The sequence below is a fragment of the Odontomachus brunneus genome, unplaced genomic scaffold (genome assembly GCF_010583005.1).
Source record: "Odontomachus brunneus isolate Ranch 3 - 2012 unplaced genomic scaffold, Obru_v1 Obru_scaffold_034, whole genome shotgun sequence".
NCBI classification, from domain to species: domain Eukaryota; kingdom Metazoa; phylum Arthropoda; class Insecta; order Hymenoptera; family Formicidae; genus Odontomachus; species Odontomachus brunneus.
Window position 1 is genome coordinate 564,338 of NW_022639484.1, and position 19,184 is coordinate 583,521.

The window sequence follows — 19,184 nt, forward strand, 5'->3', positions numbered from 1 at the left end:
TATTACAAAATCGCTTATTTTGCTCAACTATTCAATAAGTTTTATTTACCAAATATATTCTGGAAGCAAATAAATTTTACTTCTGTCAAATAAATAATTTATTTTACAGAACTAAATTAATTAATAAGTATTGCCATAGCTTTGGCCCGCTATATTTACGTCTATCACTTAGTAATAGTAACCAAATTTTGATAATATTTACTAAATCCTTCTCTGAGTGCACTGTCGCGTCGTTTGTGCAATCAAACCGCGAGGCGAACGGTAAGACGAAATAAAAATGGTGGCGTGTCATCGGACTGTTAATAGCGCACGACGATCGTTCGCACCGCGCAATACGCGCATTCTCTTCGTTTATGAAAACTTTCGCGATGCCGTGAGAATGCGAATACGGTGTCTCTCGCGAGGCGAGGGGGAAGTCTGCCCCTTATGGCTTTCTCCCTTCGAGACGAAAACGCGGTATTACGCGAACGGCCAAGTATCCGAGAGCAGCGGGCATAGGTGCATAGTTCAAGCGTAAACGCGGTATTTCATCGCGACGCGAAAGGATTAACCCCTTCGCGGCCACCGACGACCCGAGATCCTTTGATTCAGGAATTTTTCCCGAGGCGAAACGCGGCGCTTGCTTTACGAGCCTTCCCGAGAAGGGGGATAGGGAGACGGAGGGGAGGGGGACGGAGGAGAGGAAGAACGTCGTTTTTGCATTACGCTAAGATTACATATGGTCGGCGTAATGTGACGATATCTATCCTATGAACGCGACGCGAATTCTTCTCGGCGTGTTTTGTGAAGAAAAGAAAAAAGAATTTATTTTGCACTCAGCGCGAATATTTCACTCTATCCCGTTTTAATTAACTTAATTCAATCAATCATTTCGGTTAAATTAGATAATTGAATATTGAAGACTAAGAAGTTCGGTCAACATTAAATCAACAATAGATAATATTGATCATTCTGTAAAAAAAATCAATCCTATTGTTGAAAGAAAACACGCGAGTCTTCTTTTATTTTGTTACATATTATACTAACATATAAAAGAATAGAGAAAATTAGAAAATGTAACTGTCGTTTTTTAACTCAGCTTTGACTTGATTATATTTTTTCCGTTCTTTTGTTCATATATATTATGATTGTAAGACAGATGTAATGGACCGTTTTATCTAAGAAATACAGCTTTTATTTTGTTACATATTATACTAACATATAAAAGAATAGAGAAAATTAGAAAATGTAACTGTCGTTTTTTAACTCAGCTTTGACTTGATTATATTTTTTCCGTTCTTTTGTTCATATATATTATGATTGTAAGACAGATGCAATGGACCGTTTTATCTAAGAAATACAGCGTGTATAAACATTCTTCGGGCGGGCGGGCGGGCACGCACGCACGTGGAGATATAGTGAGTGTACGTGTAAGATGATAAGTCGCAGATAAGAATGCTTAGTGGATAAAAGAGCGGATACAAGGCTCGCCTGCCGCCGGGCACCTTTTTCACGTTCAACCAAAGGTAACGGCGCCAGTGTGCCACTCGCTGAACTCGTATTCACTGCATGGACTGGAGAGCTAGAAAGCTTCCTGGAAGTATTAGCCGTGAGAACATATCGACACTTTCGGCATCTACCGAGTTGCAATTTTTACCGATTACATCGCAAATGGGGAAAGCGACATTTATTACGTATCCAGATATTCTTTACACCAATTAATATTCAGTAGCAGCTCTCAGGTACATTAGACCAAATCTACCATGATAAAGTGTAATAACGATAACAATAATCTTTCTAAAAAAAGCCAACATGAAACTGATAAATAAACATTGATCTTCGCGAGATGATTCGTAATTCTTTCTAGGGAAAAGTAAAACGAAAGCTTGAGAGCATTTCTCTGCTCTTGAAAAGAACCCTTTAAAAGAAAATAAAAAGTAAATCGACGCGACGAAGGAATGAGACTCACACAATGGGACTCGTAAATTTCGCGCTCGAAGTGCATGGGCTGCGGTCTCACGTCACGTTTGCGTAAGTACCCACTCTTTGGTACCGTGTACACAACTGGCTGCTCTCGAAAAGCTCGGGGTGCTCATCAGCCCGGAGTTTTCAGCGCAGGACCGGGGAGAAGAGGTAGCGTGACTGTTTCTCGGACTAAATCCATATGGAGGGACATATGTTAAGGGGATACACACACACACACACACACACATGTATACGTTATATAGGGGACACTCTACCCTGACCTGCAGTAGTAACACGAATGAGCGAGCGAACGAGGGAGCGTCTAAAAATAGGGGTGGCTCGGCCCGAGGGATTAATGGGTATGCCAGTTGTACTGTAATTTTAAACATCTCGACAAACGTCGCTAATCCAATCTACCGGCTTATAAAGCACCCCTCCTTCCCAAACGGACGTCGAGCAGCCAACAGCCCGCGGGCATTAAAGTGATAAACTCGAAAACTTGAACAGACATTATTGAGTGTAACGCGATAATTGTACCTATGTAACTCGCGCCCTTCCACCCCCGACTCTGCGAATTTTCTCTCACGCAAACGAAAGGCCGCGAGGATGCCACTGCCAAGCAGGTACACAACGTTTGCAACGTCTTCTTTAATGGAGTTAAGTGTTTTACACGAATGAACTCTGATAGAAAACATTGCGGAAACATCTTTCATTCATATAAGCGTGAACGCCGTCCGCATTAATTTCCTCTGCAGTTCTTAAAAGATTCATTATATCTTTGGCCAAGGCTACACATGCTCGCAATTTACCATAATTTATTGAATTATAAACACACTATATTATCAATTTATCATAATTTATTGAATTATAAACACACTAATTATAAACACACTATATATAAACAGAGATTAAATTAACTAACGTAGAAGTTTTTATAACAGACACGTTCTAAGATTTCTCACGACTTTTCCAGGGTCTTTAAACGCGAAATATTTAATAATGTTCGTCAAAGGGATACTCGAATGAGAGCAAGAATTATATCTGAGGACTAAAATTGGCACACAAAGCGTCCCAGTTTCTCAAACTCACCCTTCCTTTGGTCCTCGCTGTCCGAATGGAGCTCCACGTCATGCAGCCTCATGGATTGCACGAAACCTCGCCAGTGACTCCGCGAGCGGCCCCTCTCGCCGAGATCACTCCTCAAGTCTGCCAGCTGCTGGTCAGACTCTTTCACGAGCCCGTCCAGAATATCCGGTCTTTCCAGATTAGAACTGGCCTTGGAATTCTCTTCCGCACTCGCGCCGTTCGACGAGTCCTCCCCGCGATCGCGATCGCGATCGCGGACACTTCGATCCTCCTGCGAGCACTCGTCCGAGTAACTTGCGTCCTTCCACCCCCGATTCTTCGAGTTCCTCCTCCTGCGAGCGGGAGGACGCGGCTGATCCTCCGAACTCGCCTCCACTTTCTCCCATTGCTTCTCCCGCAGTTCTTTCTCCGGGATTTTCTCCGGCAATATCTTCGAGACCTTTCCGTTCGCGTCCTTGTTTATTGTTTTATTGGACAAGCTCTTCGAATTGTTACAACGTTCCTTCAAAGATTCTCGATTGATCTTGGACGCCTCCAGCAGTTTCTGCGTTAACAGCCGAGTTTTATTGATCTCCGTAATAGGCTTTTTCTCCTCCTTTTCTGACTCGCTCTTGATCTTTCTGTCGTTGCTACTCCTGCTTGCCGTTCTGGACACAGGATCTGACGATTGGAACATTTGCTGAATCCTAAAGATGTCCGAGCGGATTTTAGCGGAAGTCGGCATGTCGGATTTTTTACTAAGAATCATTGGTGACTTCGATTCCATTTTATCCATCCTCAAAGGACCTTTGTAATTCCTCTGCGTCGACGGAGTGTTCCTCAACCTCTCCAGATCCTTCAGGTCTGCTAAGAGGGAACTGTGAGTCCTCGGTATCCTGGCGTTGCTGTCGTCGAGGCCGACGGCGACGCTGCGCGGCCGATTCTTAGACTCTGTCTTGCCTATCTTGTTCAGCGGCGTCAAGGATTGATCCACGAAGACGGTCTCGCGAATCTCATTGATATTGCGCAGTTTAGGTGCACTGATTTTCATGCCGGTAGTCCTTACAATTACCCTCTCGACCGACTCGATGTCCCTTTCGCGGCCCAAACGCCTCTCCTCGATCAGCCGCGCGCGATTCGCGTCGATCGACGTCGCGAACGAACTGTGACCGAGAGGGCCTTTTACGGAACAGGTGGCTCGCGAATTCGGTCCGGGATTGATGGGCCTGCTGCTGCGGAGCGGAGACATCCTGACCAGCTTCGGCGCATCTCTGGGATCGTCCGTCTGCAAACTGCCTCGATACACCATCTTTCGCTGTCTATCTTTTTAATCGGTTGTTTTCGTCAATAAAGTAAGGAAGAGTATCATAGTCGTCGACCACCTGAAAAAAAATTGAATATATTACCATATTATAACGTAAAATGGTATATAAAAATCAAACAAACAAGCAAACAAGAATAATGCATTAACTTCACGTCATCGTTTGAGAAAAAACAGATTGATGTCTTTTATAAGATAAAACATCGTCTGTAGTCTCCCTGAGGACACTAAAACGTTGCTCAAGATCGTTTCGTGTGAACGAAATACGATACCGCGGTACCTGCAATCATAACTTTCGAAAGAGCTGAAATCGGGCTCCGTCAACAGCTTTATTATGTATCGTGTAGGTGACGGAAGGGACTAAATGAAGCCGTAAAAGCGGATCGTTATCTGAGACGGCCCACCGCTCGTTGAATAATACCTCTATTCACCTATCGATACGTAATGATTTAACTTTCCACCGCGGCATTACGTTTTACTAATGGCTCACACGTCGTCGTTAATCTATGCAAATTACCGGTGAAACTTCGAACGCCGCTGAAACAAAGCTTATGCCTGACTGAGCACGCGTTCATGCAGCCGAGTCATTTAAGCCGAGAACACGAATTTTAATCTACGCCAGGCGAGCTCGAGGGAGCGACTTAATTAAATGTCAGGCTTCACGGTTCCGATAACTTTGGCGCCACGATTTCACGAACGCTCTCAACTATTATTTCTTCGAAGAAAACAAAGAGTAATGTCACGGGCTTATAATGTATTTCGACGCGCGACTGGTCTACGCCGTACAATCTATTCAAATATTAGAGAGACCGCGGTAATTATACATGTAATAGTTGAATAAATTAATAATAATTCAATCAACGTTAAACTACAATTAAACTAGGCGAAAGTACTTTAATCGCAACACTTTCCGTTGAAATTCTTTACTTCTGACAACTCGGTAACGACTAGCTGTGCAAACTTTTATTTTCTCTGTCTTCATATTTGCAATTTATTCAGTGTAGTTTTACAATTATTATTCCCATTTTGCTCAACCAGACGATGCTGCAAACCAAGACATCTCCGTAGAAGAGGAACAAATGTCGATAACTTTCGGACCAAATGTTACATCTCAATGCCAGAGTATCAACTTGAGTGGGGAGGCGGTTTTATCTTTATTTTCTCAATTTTCTGCAGCTCTGTTCGCTTTGCGTAACGCCGTCCACTTGTCGAGTTATTTACGCGACGAAGAGGAAAAATGTTGACAACTCTTGCAGTCTGTCGCGATCTCGACTTCAGAGGGTCAATTCGATTCGCAAGGTCGTTCTACGTTCAAATCGCCGACCACGCTGAAAATTCCTCCCTCCCTTTCCACCTACATGCGTATATATTTTATTTATCGGAAAACGGCGGGGACTTTCTCGTCGCCGAGGCTATAATCGACGCGGATTATAGCCAAGACCAGTCCAAGAGTCGGTAGCTGCGTTTTATGTGGGTGTCGCATAACGTATGTGGGCAGCGACCCCGCCACACATGTCTTTTGCAATACGCAACACACATCCGCGCGTGCATGTGTGGGTGTCGCGCGAGTTAACACGCGCGATCGTCCGCGTTAAACGCCGTTCAGGCTGCGGCTGCATTTTAATCGACGTCCGGCGCGCATTCTAATCGCGAATAGCAAGATCGCGGATCGCTCGATCACGGCAGATCGAGGGTTGACAGCCGAGAGCGCGCGTCTCGAGCTGCCATAAATGGCCAGCGCGAACGGCCGCACGGAACGACCGCGATGCCTCCTGGGAACGAGACAGATCGATCGTCGTCATTATCGACATTACTATGCGAGTACCGTCGCCGACGTGATATAAGCCTCGTGACGCAATCCCAGGCGTTTCGTCCTTCTTAAGGCGCTGCATAAGCTGCCAAGCTAGCTGCAAGTGGAGCTGGTCTATAATTTGCAAGATTTCCTCCGTCTGAAGAAGACGAGCAAAATTCAAGGATTAGTCCTCCGGATTTTCTGGGAATGTCGACCGGTAATACAAGCAATATTTTTTAAATGAAATTCATAAAATTAATTTTGATTTGGATGAGTAATTTGGAGAAATCTTAATTAAAGACGCAAAAAGGCATTCTCTGTAGCTTGTAAAGGAACCAATGATTTAAGAGTGATAAATTCGGAGTCGTATAATCGCTCTGGCATAATATCTGCGCAAGATAACTGAGGACCTGCTTTACTTGCTCGCTTCGAACTTCTTCTAGCCACGAATTACTCATTACTAAGCACAGGATTCCGCTAGGTCTAATTATGTTCTATCAGTATGGATCGCGAGTTAATGGAGAAAACAAAAGCGCGAAACTCTCGGCAACGTCATCAGATAACGAACACATGTAATTAGCGGTGGTCTGTCTTATAATTTTGATTAAATATATGCCGACTGTGGAGCTAGTTTCATTTCGGATTCGCAGTTAATTACGACGAGCCTAATCGGCAACACTATCGTCTTTACTTCAGTTATTTAATTAGTTATTAATCAGTTATTTAACTAGTTATTAATTAGATATTAATTAGTTATTTAATTAGTTAATACCTACTAAATAGAAAGCCTTTGCAATATCGTGTCTCAGATACGGTAACGCTAAAGTACGTTCCGATAGTTAGTGTCAGTATTTCAAATCTATAGGATACACAAACTGTATATTCGCAGTACTGGCGAATATACAGTTACTCAATACTCAATATCGAAACATACTTTAACATTACCATATCTGAAAGATGGTATTGCAAAAACTGCCTATTAAGTTAGCATTTGCTAATCCTATATCCTTTTGATTTGGCTTGAATTTACTAGGAAGAAACTTAATTAGTAACATAACTGTCTCATATAATTTAATTATTTATTGAACGTGTATATATATATATATATATATATATATATATATATATATATATATACAGGGTGTCTCACACTCTCCTCCGGGCATTTTGTTTATTTGCGATATTCGCAATAATTATCGAGATATTAATTGTAGAAAACTTGTAAATGATCGTGCAAAATATGGTAAATGAATTATAGTAGCGACAACTGCCCTCGTGTACTTATACTTTAGGTCAAATTGAACAAAAAAGTCCTTTACCATTATCCAAATAATCACATAGATTTTTAATTATTAATTAAAGAAAATTATTGCACGATTTTGCGTGATAATGCACTCATCTTCTTTAATTAATAATTAAAAATCTATGTGATTATTTGTAAAATGGTAGGGAACTCTTTTGTTCAATTTGACCTAAAGTATACATACACGACGGCAGTCGTCGCTATTATAACTCATTTATCATATCCTGCATGATCATTCACAAATTTTCAATAATTAATATCTCGATAATTATTGCGAATATCGCAAAACGGTATAGGATTTTTATGTTCACATCAACCCATTCTACGTCCCCACAAAATGCCCGAAGGAGAGTGTGAGACACCCTGTGTATATATATATATATATATATATATATATATAATTTTATCCTTCGCGCATCGTTAAAAAAGTAAGATTAAAGATCTATTCTCTTTTTTAGTTTATTCAATGAAAGAATAAAGATATTCGACTGTAATAAATTATACAACGATAAAGCGTACAATGAACCAGAAACATAAAAAATTTTAATTTGTAATTTCCGAATTCTCCGTCATCCACGACAGACGAGACTTGTTACTAATTCGTTATCATATTCGCCAGATGCATTATGTAAATTTCATATTCTTCAAAAAGAAGGAGCATGAAAAATTCATTTCAAAATCTGTCTTCTTCCCTCGCGAAGGTTGACCGGACCATTCGCTCTCTATTTTATCTAAAAATTATACCGTAAGAATGGCAAGTAACTTTTTTTATTCGTGCAAACGTAAAACGAGACAAGAATCGTAAGAAGAGGCCCGATGCGTAATCCGAAGTTGCTCCTCGAGTGAATAGGATCAACATTTATATCTTGGACGATCACGATCACCTAAAATGGCCAGCGAGTCGCTCCCGCGATCATCATTATCGCGACCGGTGTACCTAAATCCGCGAATCCGTCACGCTGTGTGACGCTCGCTCGCTCGAGGGAAGATGCGAATAAGTGCGCGAACTTCGCACGCGTTTAACGGAATAGACGTCGTTTCCCGTGCGCGCGACTACGGCCGAGCGCACGGCGAAATCCGAAATCGTCCATCACACGTCAACGCTTTTTATGCTTCCGGCAGCGCGCGTTCATGCGCGAGTAACCGCGCGCCAGAGAAAGAGGGAGCGCGCGATTAACCGCGGATTCACCTGGTCTGTTTATCTCGAGGAACCGTGAGAGATTCGCAAAATCCCGCGCCAACGGACGGACAAATTGCCGCTTCTTCCCTCCCGCCCGCAGTGATCCAATAACGGGAAAGTCCGACTTGCGGTCGCGCCCGGTCTCTCGTTGAGGCCTGCAACAAGAAAATTCATGCATTTTCCATTAGAACGCGAACGGATGATTTTACGGTTTTCCGCGCCGTAAAGTGCGTTGCTCCCGTTCTCTTCGCTCGGTAGGCTCTTTGTTAACCGAAGTACCTGACAGAATGCTTAGGAGGTTCAGGATTAAGTCGAGAGCCGTGAATAAATTAGAACTGAACGAGCATATTGGTATGAAATTCAAAATAAAATATTGGTGATTCTAATAAGATGTAATTGCAATAACGTGAAACGCCGATTTCGTTTTGTATTTACAGGCAACGGCGGATTCAACAATTGTAAATCGATGTAGGAATCCATATATAATAACCATATATAATGAAAAGAAAGAAAAAGTACAAATGATTAAAGATATAATCTATGTAATTAAATTAAATTTGTCTCTCGCTACACTGAAAACAATTTTTTTTGTGAAAAATTTATTTGTAAAATAAACTTTTATCCTACAAAGAAATTTTCAAGTATTTTTTCTCAGTGTGTAACATTGTGACATATTATTTTCAGTTTAACGCAACTCACTCAAAAAAATACAAAAAATGTATTACTAAAACGAAATTTTCAAAAATATTTTATACAAAGATTTTTTTAGTATCGGTTATATTTTCACTCTCACACACTCGACTCAACGCGACTCGAGGAAGCATTCGAATCCGTTCGAAAGAGAGATGATCACGGACATTCTCTGACCGCCGTATATTTAACCGAAAGTAACTACCAAGGCTATATTTAACCGCGACTCTAATAATTGTGCTCAGTCTTTTCCTTAGTCAGATGTCGCAGCGCCTTGATTACCCCGGCGAGTACAATGCGAATCGCACATCCACCAATCTCCGTGTGAAACTTAGCGGATCGACTTCCTCTCCGCAAATCATAGCTATCCTGAACGGATTTGAATGATCCAATTGTGCGTAAGTGGATGAGAACTGACGGTAAACCGTTCTCGTCGCGTTGCAAGGCGGTGCAACAACGATCTGTCCTAGAAAGAAGCGCAACGAGGCTCGGCTCACTACCTCTTCATTTACGCGCTGTTTCCGAAGCCATTCTAGTGACGTAATCGAATCAACAACATGGATTGTCGTTCGTCGAAACACGGTAGCCGCGCGATTTATTCCGCTCATAAAAGTCCATGCGTGCGTGATCGAGGCGAGACAATTCGTCCTTCGCTAATTAAAAGCTGTGCTGTCACATTCGAAGAAAGAAAAAAACCACAACGCTTCCCGTCAGGTGGAAAAGTCGACGTAATTCATCCTTCGTCGGAGACAACGTCACGTGCTCCGTCACGTTTCATGTGCGCGAGCGACATTAATCGAATCGACACAATTTTTTTTTCCTGCGGAAAGTCGACGCTTCGCGCGTACGAGATCGCGCACGCGAGGAGAACGATCATAACGGTTTAATTAAAATTTCTGATCGCATCTGCTATACTGTGCGGCGCATACTTCTCCTACTGTTCCACGCTTGGAAACCCACTAGTCCCCGACTTCCGTGAGTAACAACGGCTTATTTGCAAGTCCGCGCTTTTTTCACCTTGCCCGTAAAAATAATCTCGTCCTTAATGGAATATTTATAATCGTTATCTACGATGGGATAACGGTCGACTGTTATATTGACCGCGAGACCACGCGCGAAACGATCAATTCGAGATTCCGCTGCGAGAACGTGACTCTCCCGCGGAAAAATTTCTCCAAGTCCGCAAACTCGGTGATAACTCTTTCCATACCGATCGCAAAGAAACGGCCGTTGTTACATTTAATTACCTGTACTTTCTCTACAGAGCACGCGAGAATTATTCAATTGAATTCGGTTTGATTCGATTTTTCATTCATTCTCTGCTTCAGCAAAAATGTCGAACACGCGGCTAAAATAGACGTCGTATTTACCCTCCCTCTCTCATGCCTCGGCTTATTTGTGTGGCTCGCGCCAATGCAAATTACTGATGTCAATAATGCTGACCCTCCCCCTAAGGCCGCAACGTCACGAATCGGTCCTAATTAACGTCAAGTCGCTAATTAGTTGGAATTACCTTCGTGACAGTCGAGTTGCCGTTTCACAGCGCGATCCTGAGGTCGAAAGTCAGCGAATTTTCAACTCAACCTTCGGGTCATTCTGCTGTTCTAACTCTCGTCTTCCCAGGTACCTGCATACCTTCACGACGTAGTAGCACTACTTAAGAATCCACGCTGATGTGTCGACGCGAAGAGAGCGCGAATCAGCACTGTTCAGCATGAAACTCGTGGAAATTTTATCGACAAGAACGCGTTCACGGCGTCGCACTATCACTAATTGGCACGGAACCAAACTTTTCACATCACGCTGCCGGACACGCGCCGAATCACTTCCGAAAGTGCGTACCTGTGCAGGTCAGCAGCAACCGTCGCTATGTTCGCTACATAATAGTGTCTTTCCCTTTCTCTCTCTCTCTCTCTCTCTGTCTGTTTCTTCCACGTTGCGCCCTCAGTGTCTTCTGACCTACCCCAACGCCCTTTTTCGCGCGATATTTTAAAAAGCCGAAAATACAAAAGAGAAAACAAGTTAAATAAAATCTCTCTCTAGTCTTCTAAGTATTTTACTTTATTCCTTTTTTGTTTTATTATTATTTATTCAATTACACGCTTCTATAAATATTTTTATTTTCATGAATGTTATTATTTCTATATACGTCATTACGTTTGTTACTTTACATATTCAAGAATATATTTTTTACGTGTATCTGTGTGATATATCTGCAAAATATCTTCGACGTCTTTTACGATATCTAATATATTAAAAAAAGAAGAGAGAGAAATTCATCCCTATATATTCTCTATCGTCGTTCATATAATTTGAGATTGCTCTCTCACTTGTCTGCCTTTATCTTCTCTCACTGTATCCTTCCTCGACTTCCTCGGCGGGCTTATCTTCGCTCCACTTTGGTGCACCACCATGTGCGTGCCACTCGCGGAGACGACTGCGACGATCGCGACCGTACCATGTGCCCTCGTGCCGTGAGAAGCACTGAATGGGTTCTCCAGACACGAAACATAATCGCGTCTACGGCACAGGCAGCTCCGTAGGTACACTACTCTTTTCCTTTCCATTCCATTCCAGCGCGGCGGTGGGGTTTCCGTACCACACAACTCCCCACTGTACGTGCACAAGCGTGACCCACACCCACGCGACCCTCGATATACGTGGGTCGCCGTCGACGTTGGCGAGAGAGAGAGAGAGAGAGAAAAAGAATGATAAACAGAGATTTATACAGATTTGTTCTATCCTGAAATAAATAAAAATGATAAAGCAGAAAGAAAATGAAAGAGAGATCGAGTTTACGAATTAATTTTAGGATGAGGAACTTAAAATTGACTTGAGCGAGGGGATTGAGAATTGACAAACAACGATAACGTAGAAAGAGAACGTGGAACGTGAACAATAGAAAGAGAGAAATCCTATATTCTCATTCTCCTAGATAAGCAGAGTCTCGTTGAAAGCGACGAACGGACCCTGATAGCTGTCTATTTTAGGCAAAAAATGTGCTACGACAATTAAGCGCTTTTACGACCGACGGTTTCGCAATGGCACTTGTGTCACGACGTTGATCGAGTGCCGGCAGTACTTTCAGTTTTGACGCTGAATAAACAGAATATTGACATTGTGTCGCTTATGACAAACAATGACTCTGACGAGGAGCAGGATGTCTAAACTTCGATTTCAAGTCAATGAAAGTATCATCATTACGTAATATAATACAACCTACATCCATGTAGCAGCTAATCGTTTCTCTTTCTGTTGTAAAACGCAATCAGATAATATTTCATCTGTGCTGTCTAGACTCTCGAATATACATTATAATCAATAATAGGTAAATCTAATAATTCTTTCTGTACTAAAATGCTTATTCTCTAAGTACAATCAATGTACAATGTATTTTTCAATAAAATACTATAGTTACAGCAGTTGAGTTATAAATATAGCACTGCAATAAATAAAATCTCGCTGAAAGAATCAGAATCAGTTAATAGTAGTTATTGTTTTTATTATTGATGCAGTTTGCAAACGCAGACAGTTGCATTGCACGTAAATAGCACGGAAGTCGTTAATTCCACCGTCACAAAGGCAAAAAGCTGGATTTGACACAGCGTATAACAAATTTGTGTACTACAGATTTCGTGATAAAATCTTGCTTCCTCTGATCAAAATCAGTGAGATACAAAATAGAGCAGTAAAGTGACAGTATTTCCATTAAAGATCAATCAATATTCGCTGATTATTGATAAAATACCGCTTTTGCTGATTTAATTAAAAACATCTTTATTGATTAACTTCAAGTGAATCAGTTTTATACTCTCAATGTAAATGAATTATTGCTTTCTTTCTGTAACAATATACGTCACGTCAATTAGCTATGTTCTACTAATTAAGCTATTTGTCAGGAGGCTGATGCACGAAGTCGGTACGTGTGTCTGTGTGTGTGTACAAGCGTCTGATAATTTAATTATTAGATTCTTCGATATCTAATAAGAGAGAACAGTTAGATAATACCTAACGATCTCGGAATCGAGGACAACGTATCCATATTTTTATCGAGCTCGCAATTCTCACCCATGCAGTGGTAATTGCTGTTGCTTCCTTTAAAAACTATTAGTCGGCGATATCTCATAAGAACAAATGATCCAGCGCGAAGCTAACATCTTCCTACGCTCTCGAACACTTAATGAGCTTCGCGGTAGTCGAAGAGGCTCCAGTGGCGGATTTACCAAAGCATTTCTTTTGATCTTCCCACTACTCTACCACGCTACTCTGCATGATAATAACTGTTTCCTTCGTTGTAACATAAATACTATTAAAGCAATCGATTCTGAGATGTCTTATCATAATATTATTATTATACCTTTCATGATTCGCGAAACGTAAAAACCGTAAGAGTCATTGATGTAAAGAAATTATAATGTTTTATTAGACTTGAATAGGCGAAGATGAAATTATAAAAAGTTGAGAAATAAAATATTCTAAGGAATATAATAAAAAAATTTCAGTCAGCCTAAATAAGCACATAATGTTTGATTACATCATACACCGCTATTGATTAATTATTCCTAATTTCAATGTATCGCAAACTATTTTGTCTATGGCAGCTGTATTAAATTGTGACAACACACGATACGGTTTCCCCTTATTATTTCTCCTTTCTCTGAATTTTATGAGATCCTCAGAACCGTAAGAAGCGATCCCCAGACCCGTCGAGAGACGCCACTGCGCACCATTTATGACTTCATCTCTCGGACCGGCTTCCCGTTTGTCAACGACATCGTCGTCGTCATTGTTCCCTTCGCAACAATCGTCATTACCGACGACGTTATTGTTTCCTAGTTCGTAATTATTGTTATTATTACGATCGGCCGCAGAAACTCTCTCGTTGCGGCACGCGCGCGCGCGCGACGCAATGGCATTCTGGACAAGCCCAGAGATGACACAACGCGCCAACAATGACTACCACGTGCGGACCGGTCTGTCCGTCTGTCTCTTAGGGATTTTTGTTTTTCTCCTGCAACGGCAGTTGTCGATCGTCGGCGACGATAGACAATCATATCGGCGGAATGCATCTCGAGGCCGCGCGATTCCGCGACGCGGAGATTCATCATTAAGTCTCGTGTGCAGCCGTCTCGTGCCGCTTCCATCACCAATGAGTCTGAGACACCTATCATTTTTTCCATCATCGAACGCTTGTTCCGGAAATGCAGCGAGCGAACGATTCATCGAATCCTTCTATTACATGGAGATTACATTCACGCAACGTTAATCAATGATATGATAAAAAGTCCTTTATTAGAGTAAACTCGGGTATCATGGCCATACCGGAAAAAATAGCCATAGGTTGTAATTTCTCTAATAATTGCAAAACATTGCGTTTGTGTAATCAGTCACAAAGATAATCGATATTTATCGTAATGTATGTGTGTATATATATTTTTCGAAATAGCAAAATTATGTATATTTTACTATATGTTTATTTTCAACTACCTGTAAAACTTTTTGTGACCACTAAAATTTGCTCTAAGCTATCGCAATCAACGTTAGATATATAAAGAAATATATAAATTGTAATATAACATGCAATTTTTATTTTTGTTTTTGCTATTTGTTTATAAATACTATGGCCGTCTTTCACTCACATTTTAGGTAAGATGGTCCAATATCATTCTATAAACTGATGACGAGCCATCCTCCATTTGCCGCAAAATACAAATGCAGCTGCACCGCTGCAACATCACAAAACATTTATAAAACAAAAGTCGTTATGTTTCAGAAATTATTTTTAATATTATAGTAATTAATTCTTATGTGCAATATGTTTTGATCAAAAGATTGCATTTAGAATTTTAAGTTCTATAATAAAAGTTTCTATTTTATATGTGTAATATATCTTTCACAAATAATATATATATTAAATATCTTATATTAAAATAAATATATCAAATTATGTTTGTTTCATTATTTTAAAATAATAGGTACATCTTGAATATAAAATATGTATGGGCCATCTATTCTTTAATGTTATGGCCATTTTATCTGAAAAATTCAGGTAAGATGGCCAATGCTCACATATTTTGATATTTTTGTGATAAATAATTTCAATGAAGTATTTTCCCTTTAACTCTAATAATATTATGTACTGTAGACTTCAGTGAAATAATGTGCCAAACGCTATACAGAAATAACAATAAAAAATGTATTTTTTTACATTTTAAAAAAATATGGTCATTTTATCCAAGTTTACCCTATGTGATAAAGAGTTGAGGATAGAAGCCAAGAGACAGTCAGTCTCTGTGCTCTGTTATTTTTACACGATCAGAGTTAACGACTTCTTGTGTCCTTGTTTAAACGTGCCCGTATCGATCGATGTTCCGTTCAACAAACAAGTGCGTTTAATTGCTCGCGTCAGCATTCAATGTAATTACACAAAGAGGGGAGACAGATTTCACGACGCTGTCTCTTATGCCGAGCAGACCGTATGGACGCGCACACGTGCTTAAACGTATTCTGCATGAGAAACGCAAAAATTCGCCTGGTAATTCGTTTAGACGTGTAATTGCATTCGCCGCGCTTAAAAGGGTATTCTCGTGTGAAGGCCCGTTTTCAAGGCGACTTTTAGGATTTAATTTAAAGCAAATGGTCCGACCTACAGAGTTCATGTTTTGTACTGACATTTCTTCATCTTTAAAGAAACATCTCAAATTGTTTCAAAGCTTTTTATTCAAAATTGAAGAAAATATAAGTGGACGTAACAGGTCACGCAATAAAATCGTCTTCTATCAAGCGAATTGATTGGCGCCATCCTCCTCATCTGAAATAAACGAATTTGCTTTTATTTAGTATGAATATAGCTATAGCGCGAACTAGAATGAAATAATTTGAAGAAAAATTGACAAAATGGCAGCACTTGAAAAATAGTAGACTGATTTTTACTTAAAAATTATAACTTCTCGCGGTCCGGAAAAATAGTAATTTTAAAATTATCAAAAAGATTCTAGTTCGGGCGATAACCTAATATGTGCACTATATGTGTGCAAAATTGCAAGTTAATAGACCCGGTAGTTTTTAAGAGAAATGCTTGTCTGATTTGAAAAATGTCGTTTCGAGAAAAACGCGTTTAAAGATTCTCATGCACTTATGAGGTGGATAATGTGTAATTTCAGTAACTTACTCTTTATCAGTTATACCAAGGCTATACAAAAGACCTTCCTCAACTTCAAAGAACTCATGTTTGTCAGTCTTCCCTTGTCTCTTAGCAATTCTTGCTTCTTTCGACTCGTACGACGCCCGCTGCTCCGAACGTTTAATGTGCTCATTGTCTCTGTTATCCGCGAGGAATTGTGTATTTTGACCGATTTTTAGTCCCATTACGTCCATTATTTTTACAATTATTCATTAAACAGGCAAACAGCCAAAAAAGTAGCAATTTTCACCGACTTCTTTCTACAATACAGATATTTTGGTGCAATTGTCCAAATAAATTTAAACTTTTGTTATTATTCTGAGAAGATGATGATTAATGAATATAAACTTTTGTTATTATTCTGAGTAAATGATCCGAGGCATCGCTGTAATAAGATCATCGGTAGTTAAATCTTCGTAAACAGGTTGGATGTCATTTAACACTTCGTTATTCATCTCAATCGACGCGCAGTATGGAAGCTGCGTCTTTTAAACCTTATAGCTCGGTCAATTTAACGAATTTCATCTTAATATTTTAGGGACATATTTTTAAGACTCCAAACTATAAAAATATGCAAAAAAGAAGAATCGATTTTTTGGACCCGTCACACTAGAATACTCCCTTAACGGAATTCAAGGTGAGTCCGGTGATAGAAGACGCCGAATCCTGCTGCAGCCTCGTGTGACCATCGCGTGCTGTTCAGCTTGAATTTCTCACCAGATGAGACTGAGATTCGCGAAAGACGCGTTCATACCTAATTAATAATCAACGCTATCATTGCGATCTTCGGTAAAGGCAACGATAAAGGCAACGCGGCTCGCTCTCGTCTCGCTCGTACATATTCAAGCGGCCTCGTTGCCGACCGCCGTCGGCTTCGCTGGAGGAGATTGATGCGCGCGTGCAAGTTTTTTCTAATGAGGCAAAGGTCACTTCCGGTCAAACCGAAAGCGGAAACACAGCGCGTGCTCGTACGCATCCGGTGAGCCCGCCGACGGCGATGCTACCTGAATGCGCGTCGAACAAATTGCAGGAAACTGTAAGAAGCGAGTACACTTTTTGCTATTCTTTACTGATACATTCGTAATCTTGCCAATTTGAATAGCGATCGCGATAAAGCAATAATTTATAAATGCGAGCGGGAGAGATATCACATATTGTTTCGTTAACATGGATGAAATTTATTTAGGAGCGATTTTTCAATAGCAGTTTAAACTTGGATTCAAGTTTAAACTCTATTGCGTTTGTTTTGTTTAAACAGAGTTTAAATCTAAGTTTAAGTTGAAATCTAAGTTTAAACTACCATTGAAAAATCGGCCCTTAGACTGTCCAAACGTTACCTTTCTTAAGAATATGTGTTTTGTTTCTTTATTATAATTTTTCTTAAGTTCATTAAAACGTAAAAACATTGGTAAATTTATTTTTCAATGTTTTCTACGCTGACTAAAAAAGAATTGAATTTTTATCATTTTTTCAGGAGTTACGAGAAAATGAAACTATACTGGATAAATTAATCCATGCTTAGTGTTCGCGTAACTTTTTGATATTTAGGTTTCTAGGATTAAATATCGAATTAAGAGTATGAATAATAAAATTTTATTTGCAATATCATAATTAAAAAAACTTCGCTAACGAATCAGCAACGTTAAGCCAGGACTTTCTTATTTTTTATATTCAACATGCACAGATCGCAAGAGTTCCTTGCTCAGCGAGCCGTTGGATTGACTGTTGTCCTCATGCAACTACAGAATCGCCGGATTTTAGGGACGATCGTGTTTTATAACTGCGAGAGCACTCCTACGCGGCTTCACGTAAGGTAATACTCGAAGCTCGCGCACGTGCCGCGTTTTGACGAGACTGTGACACGCACACGAAATCAGGAGGGCGTTTACGTTCTTGTAAATCAGACGTCGGGCATACCTCGTTGCATTCGCGTGGGCAAGATCCGCGTGGGCGAATTTCGCCAAAGGTCGTAGGTCATACGCCTCTTTTGACTTTATTTTATTACTTCGTTTCTCTTTTCTTTTATGAATCGACGTGCTCTCACCAGCGGCGTGTCTTAACCAGAAGCGTAATCGCCATTGTGCAATCCGCCCTGCCTTCTTCTCATGTAAATCGCTTTTCGCAACATGATGAGGGTCAGCGTGCTCCTCCTCGAATGACGTCCAGATGACGACCTCCGCGAAACGTATTTCTGGATAGATCTTGTCGCGAAGATCGTCAGCGACGATCTCTCATATTCATAGCTCTCGTAACAGTGGATTTTTCCTCGCTAATGCTGCAACGACGACGATCGCTCCTATATTTGCGGTGAAAGCGATTTCGCGAAACAGAGAATGCGCGTTGCGCGATGGAAAAAACGCACGCATTACTAGTTACCGAGAATGCGCCCGTATCATTGTTACTCGCACGTGACACGGGGAAGAAAGGAGAAAATGGCACGACGTGAGCCATGGGGGTTAACGAAGGCTGGTTTATACAAGCCGACGCGATTCCGGTCGGGGAACTTAAATTTAGTTCATACTTAAACGCACGCATTGTGCACGCCGCGTTGCACTGGCCTTTGTGCTCCAGCAAGAAAACCAAGTATTCCGAAAGGCAAACAGATACCGATAGAAGTACAGTTGCTAAGAATAAATTTGAATAAAAGTAAAGGAATAATTAAATGGGGAAATAAATAGTCAAGTGACACATTGTAGATTGCTCTTA

General features: G+C 40.7%; 1 protein-coding gene across 2 annotated transcripts in view; it reads right to left on the bottom strand.

Moving 5' to 3' along the window:
* The window catches only part of LOC116843664, a 36,830-nt gene extending 25,011 nt beyond the window's left edge, over positions 1-11,819 (bottom strand). The window contains exons 1-4 of one of the 2 annotated variants that reach the window (XM_032814278.1): positions 11,626-11,819; positions 10,809-11,267; positions 8,615-8,760; positions 3,034-4,391 (exon numbers count right to left, since the gene is read on the bottom strand). In XM_032814278.1, coding sequence (XP_032670169.1) covers positions 3,034-4,318 — 1,285 coding nt within the window. In that variant the 5' untranslated portion in view covers positions 4,319-4,391; positions 8,615-8,760; positions 10,809-11,267; positions 11,626-11,819. Of the gene's footprint in view, positions 1-3,033; positions 4,392-8,614; positions 8,761-10,808 lie in introns of both variants that reach the window. The other variant, XM_032814277.1, reaches the window with a different exon arrangement.
* Positions 11,820-19,184: the final 7,365 nt, after the last annotated feature.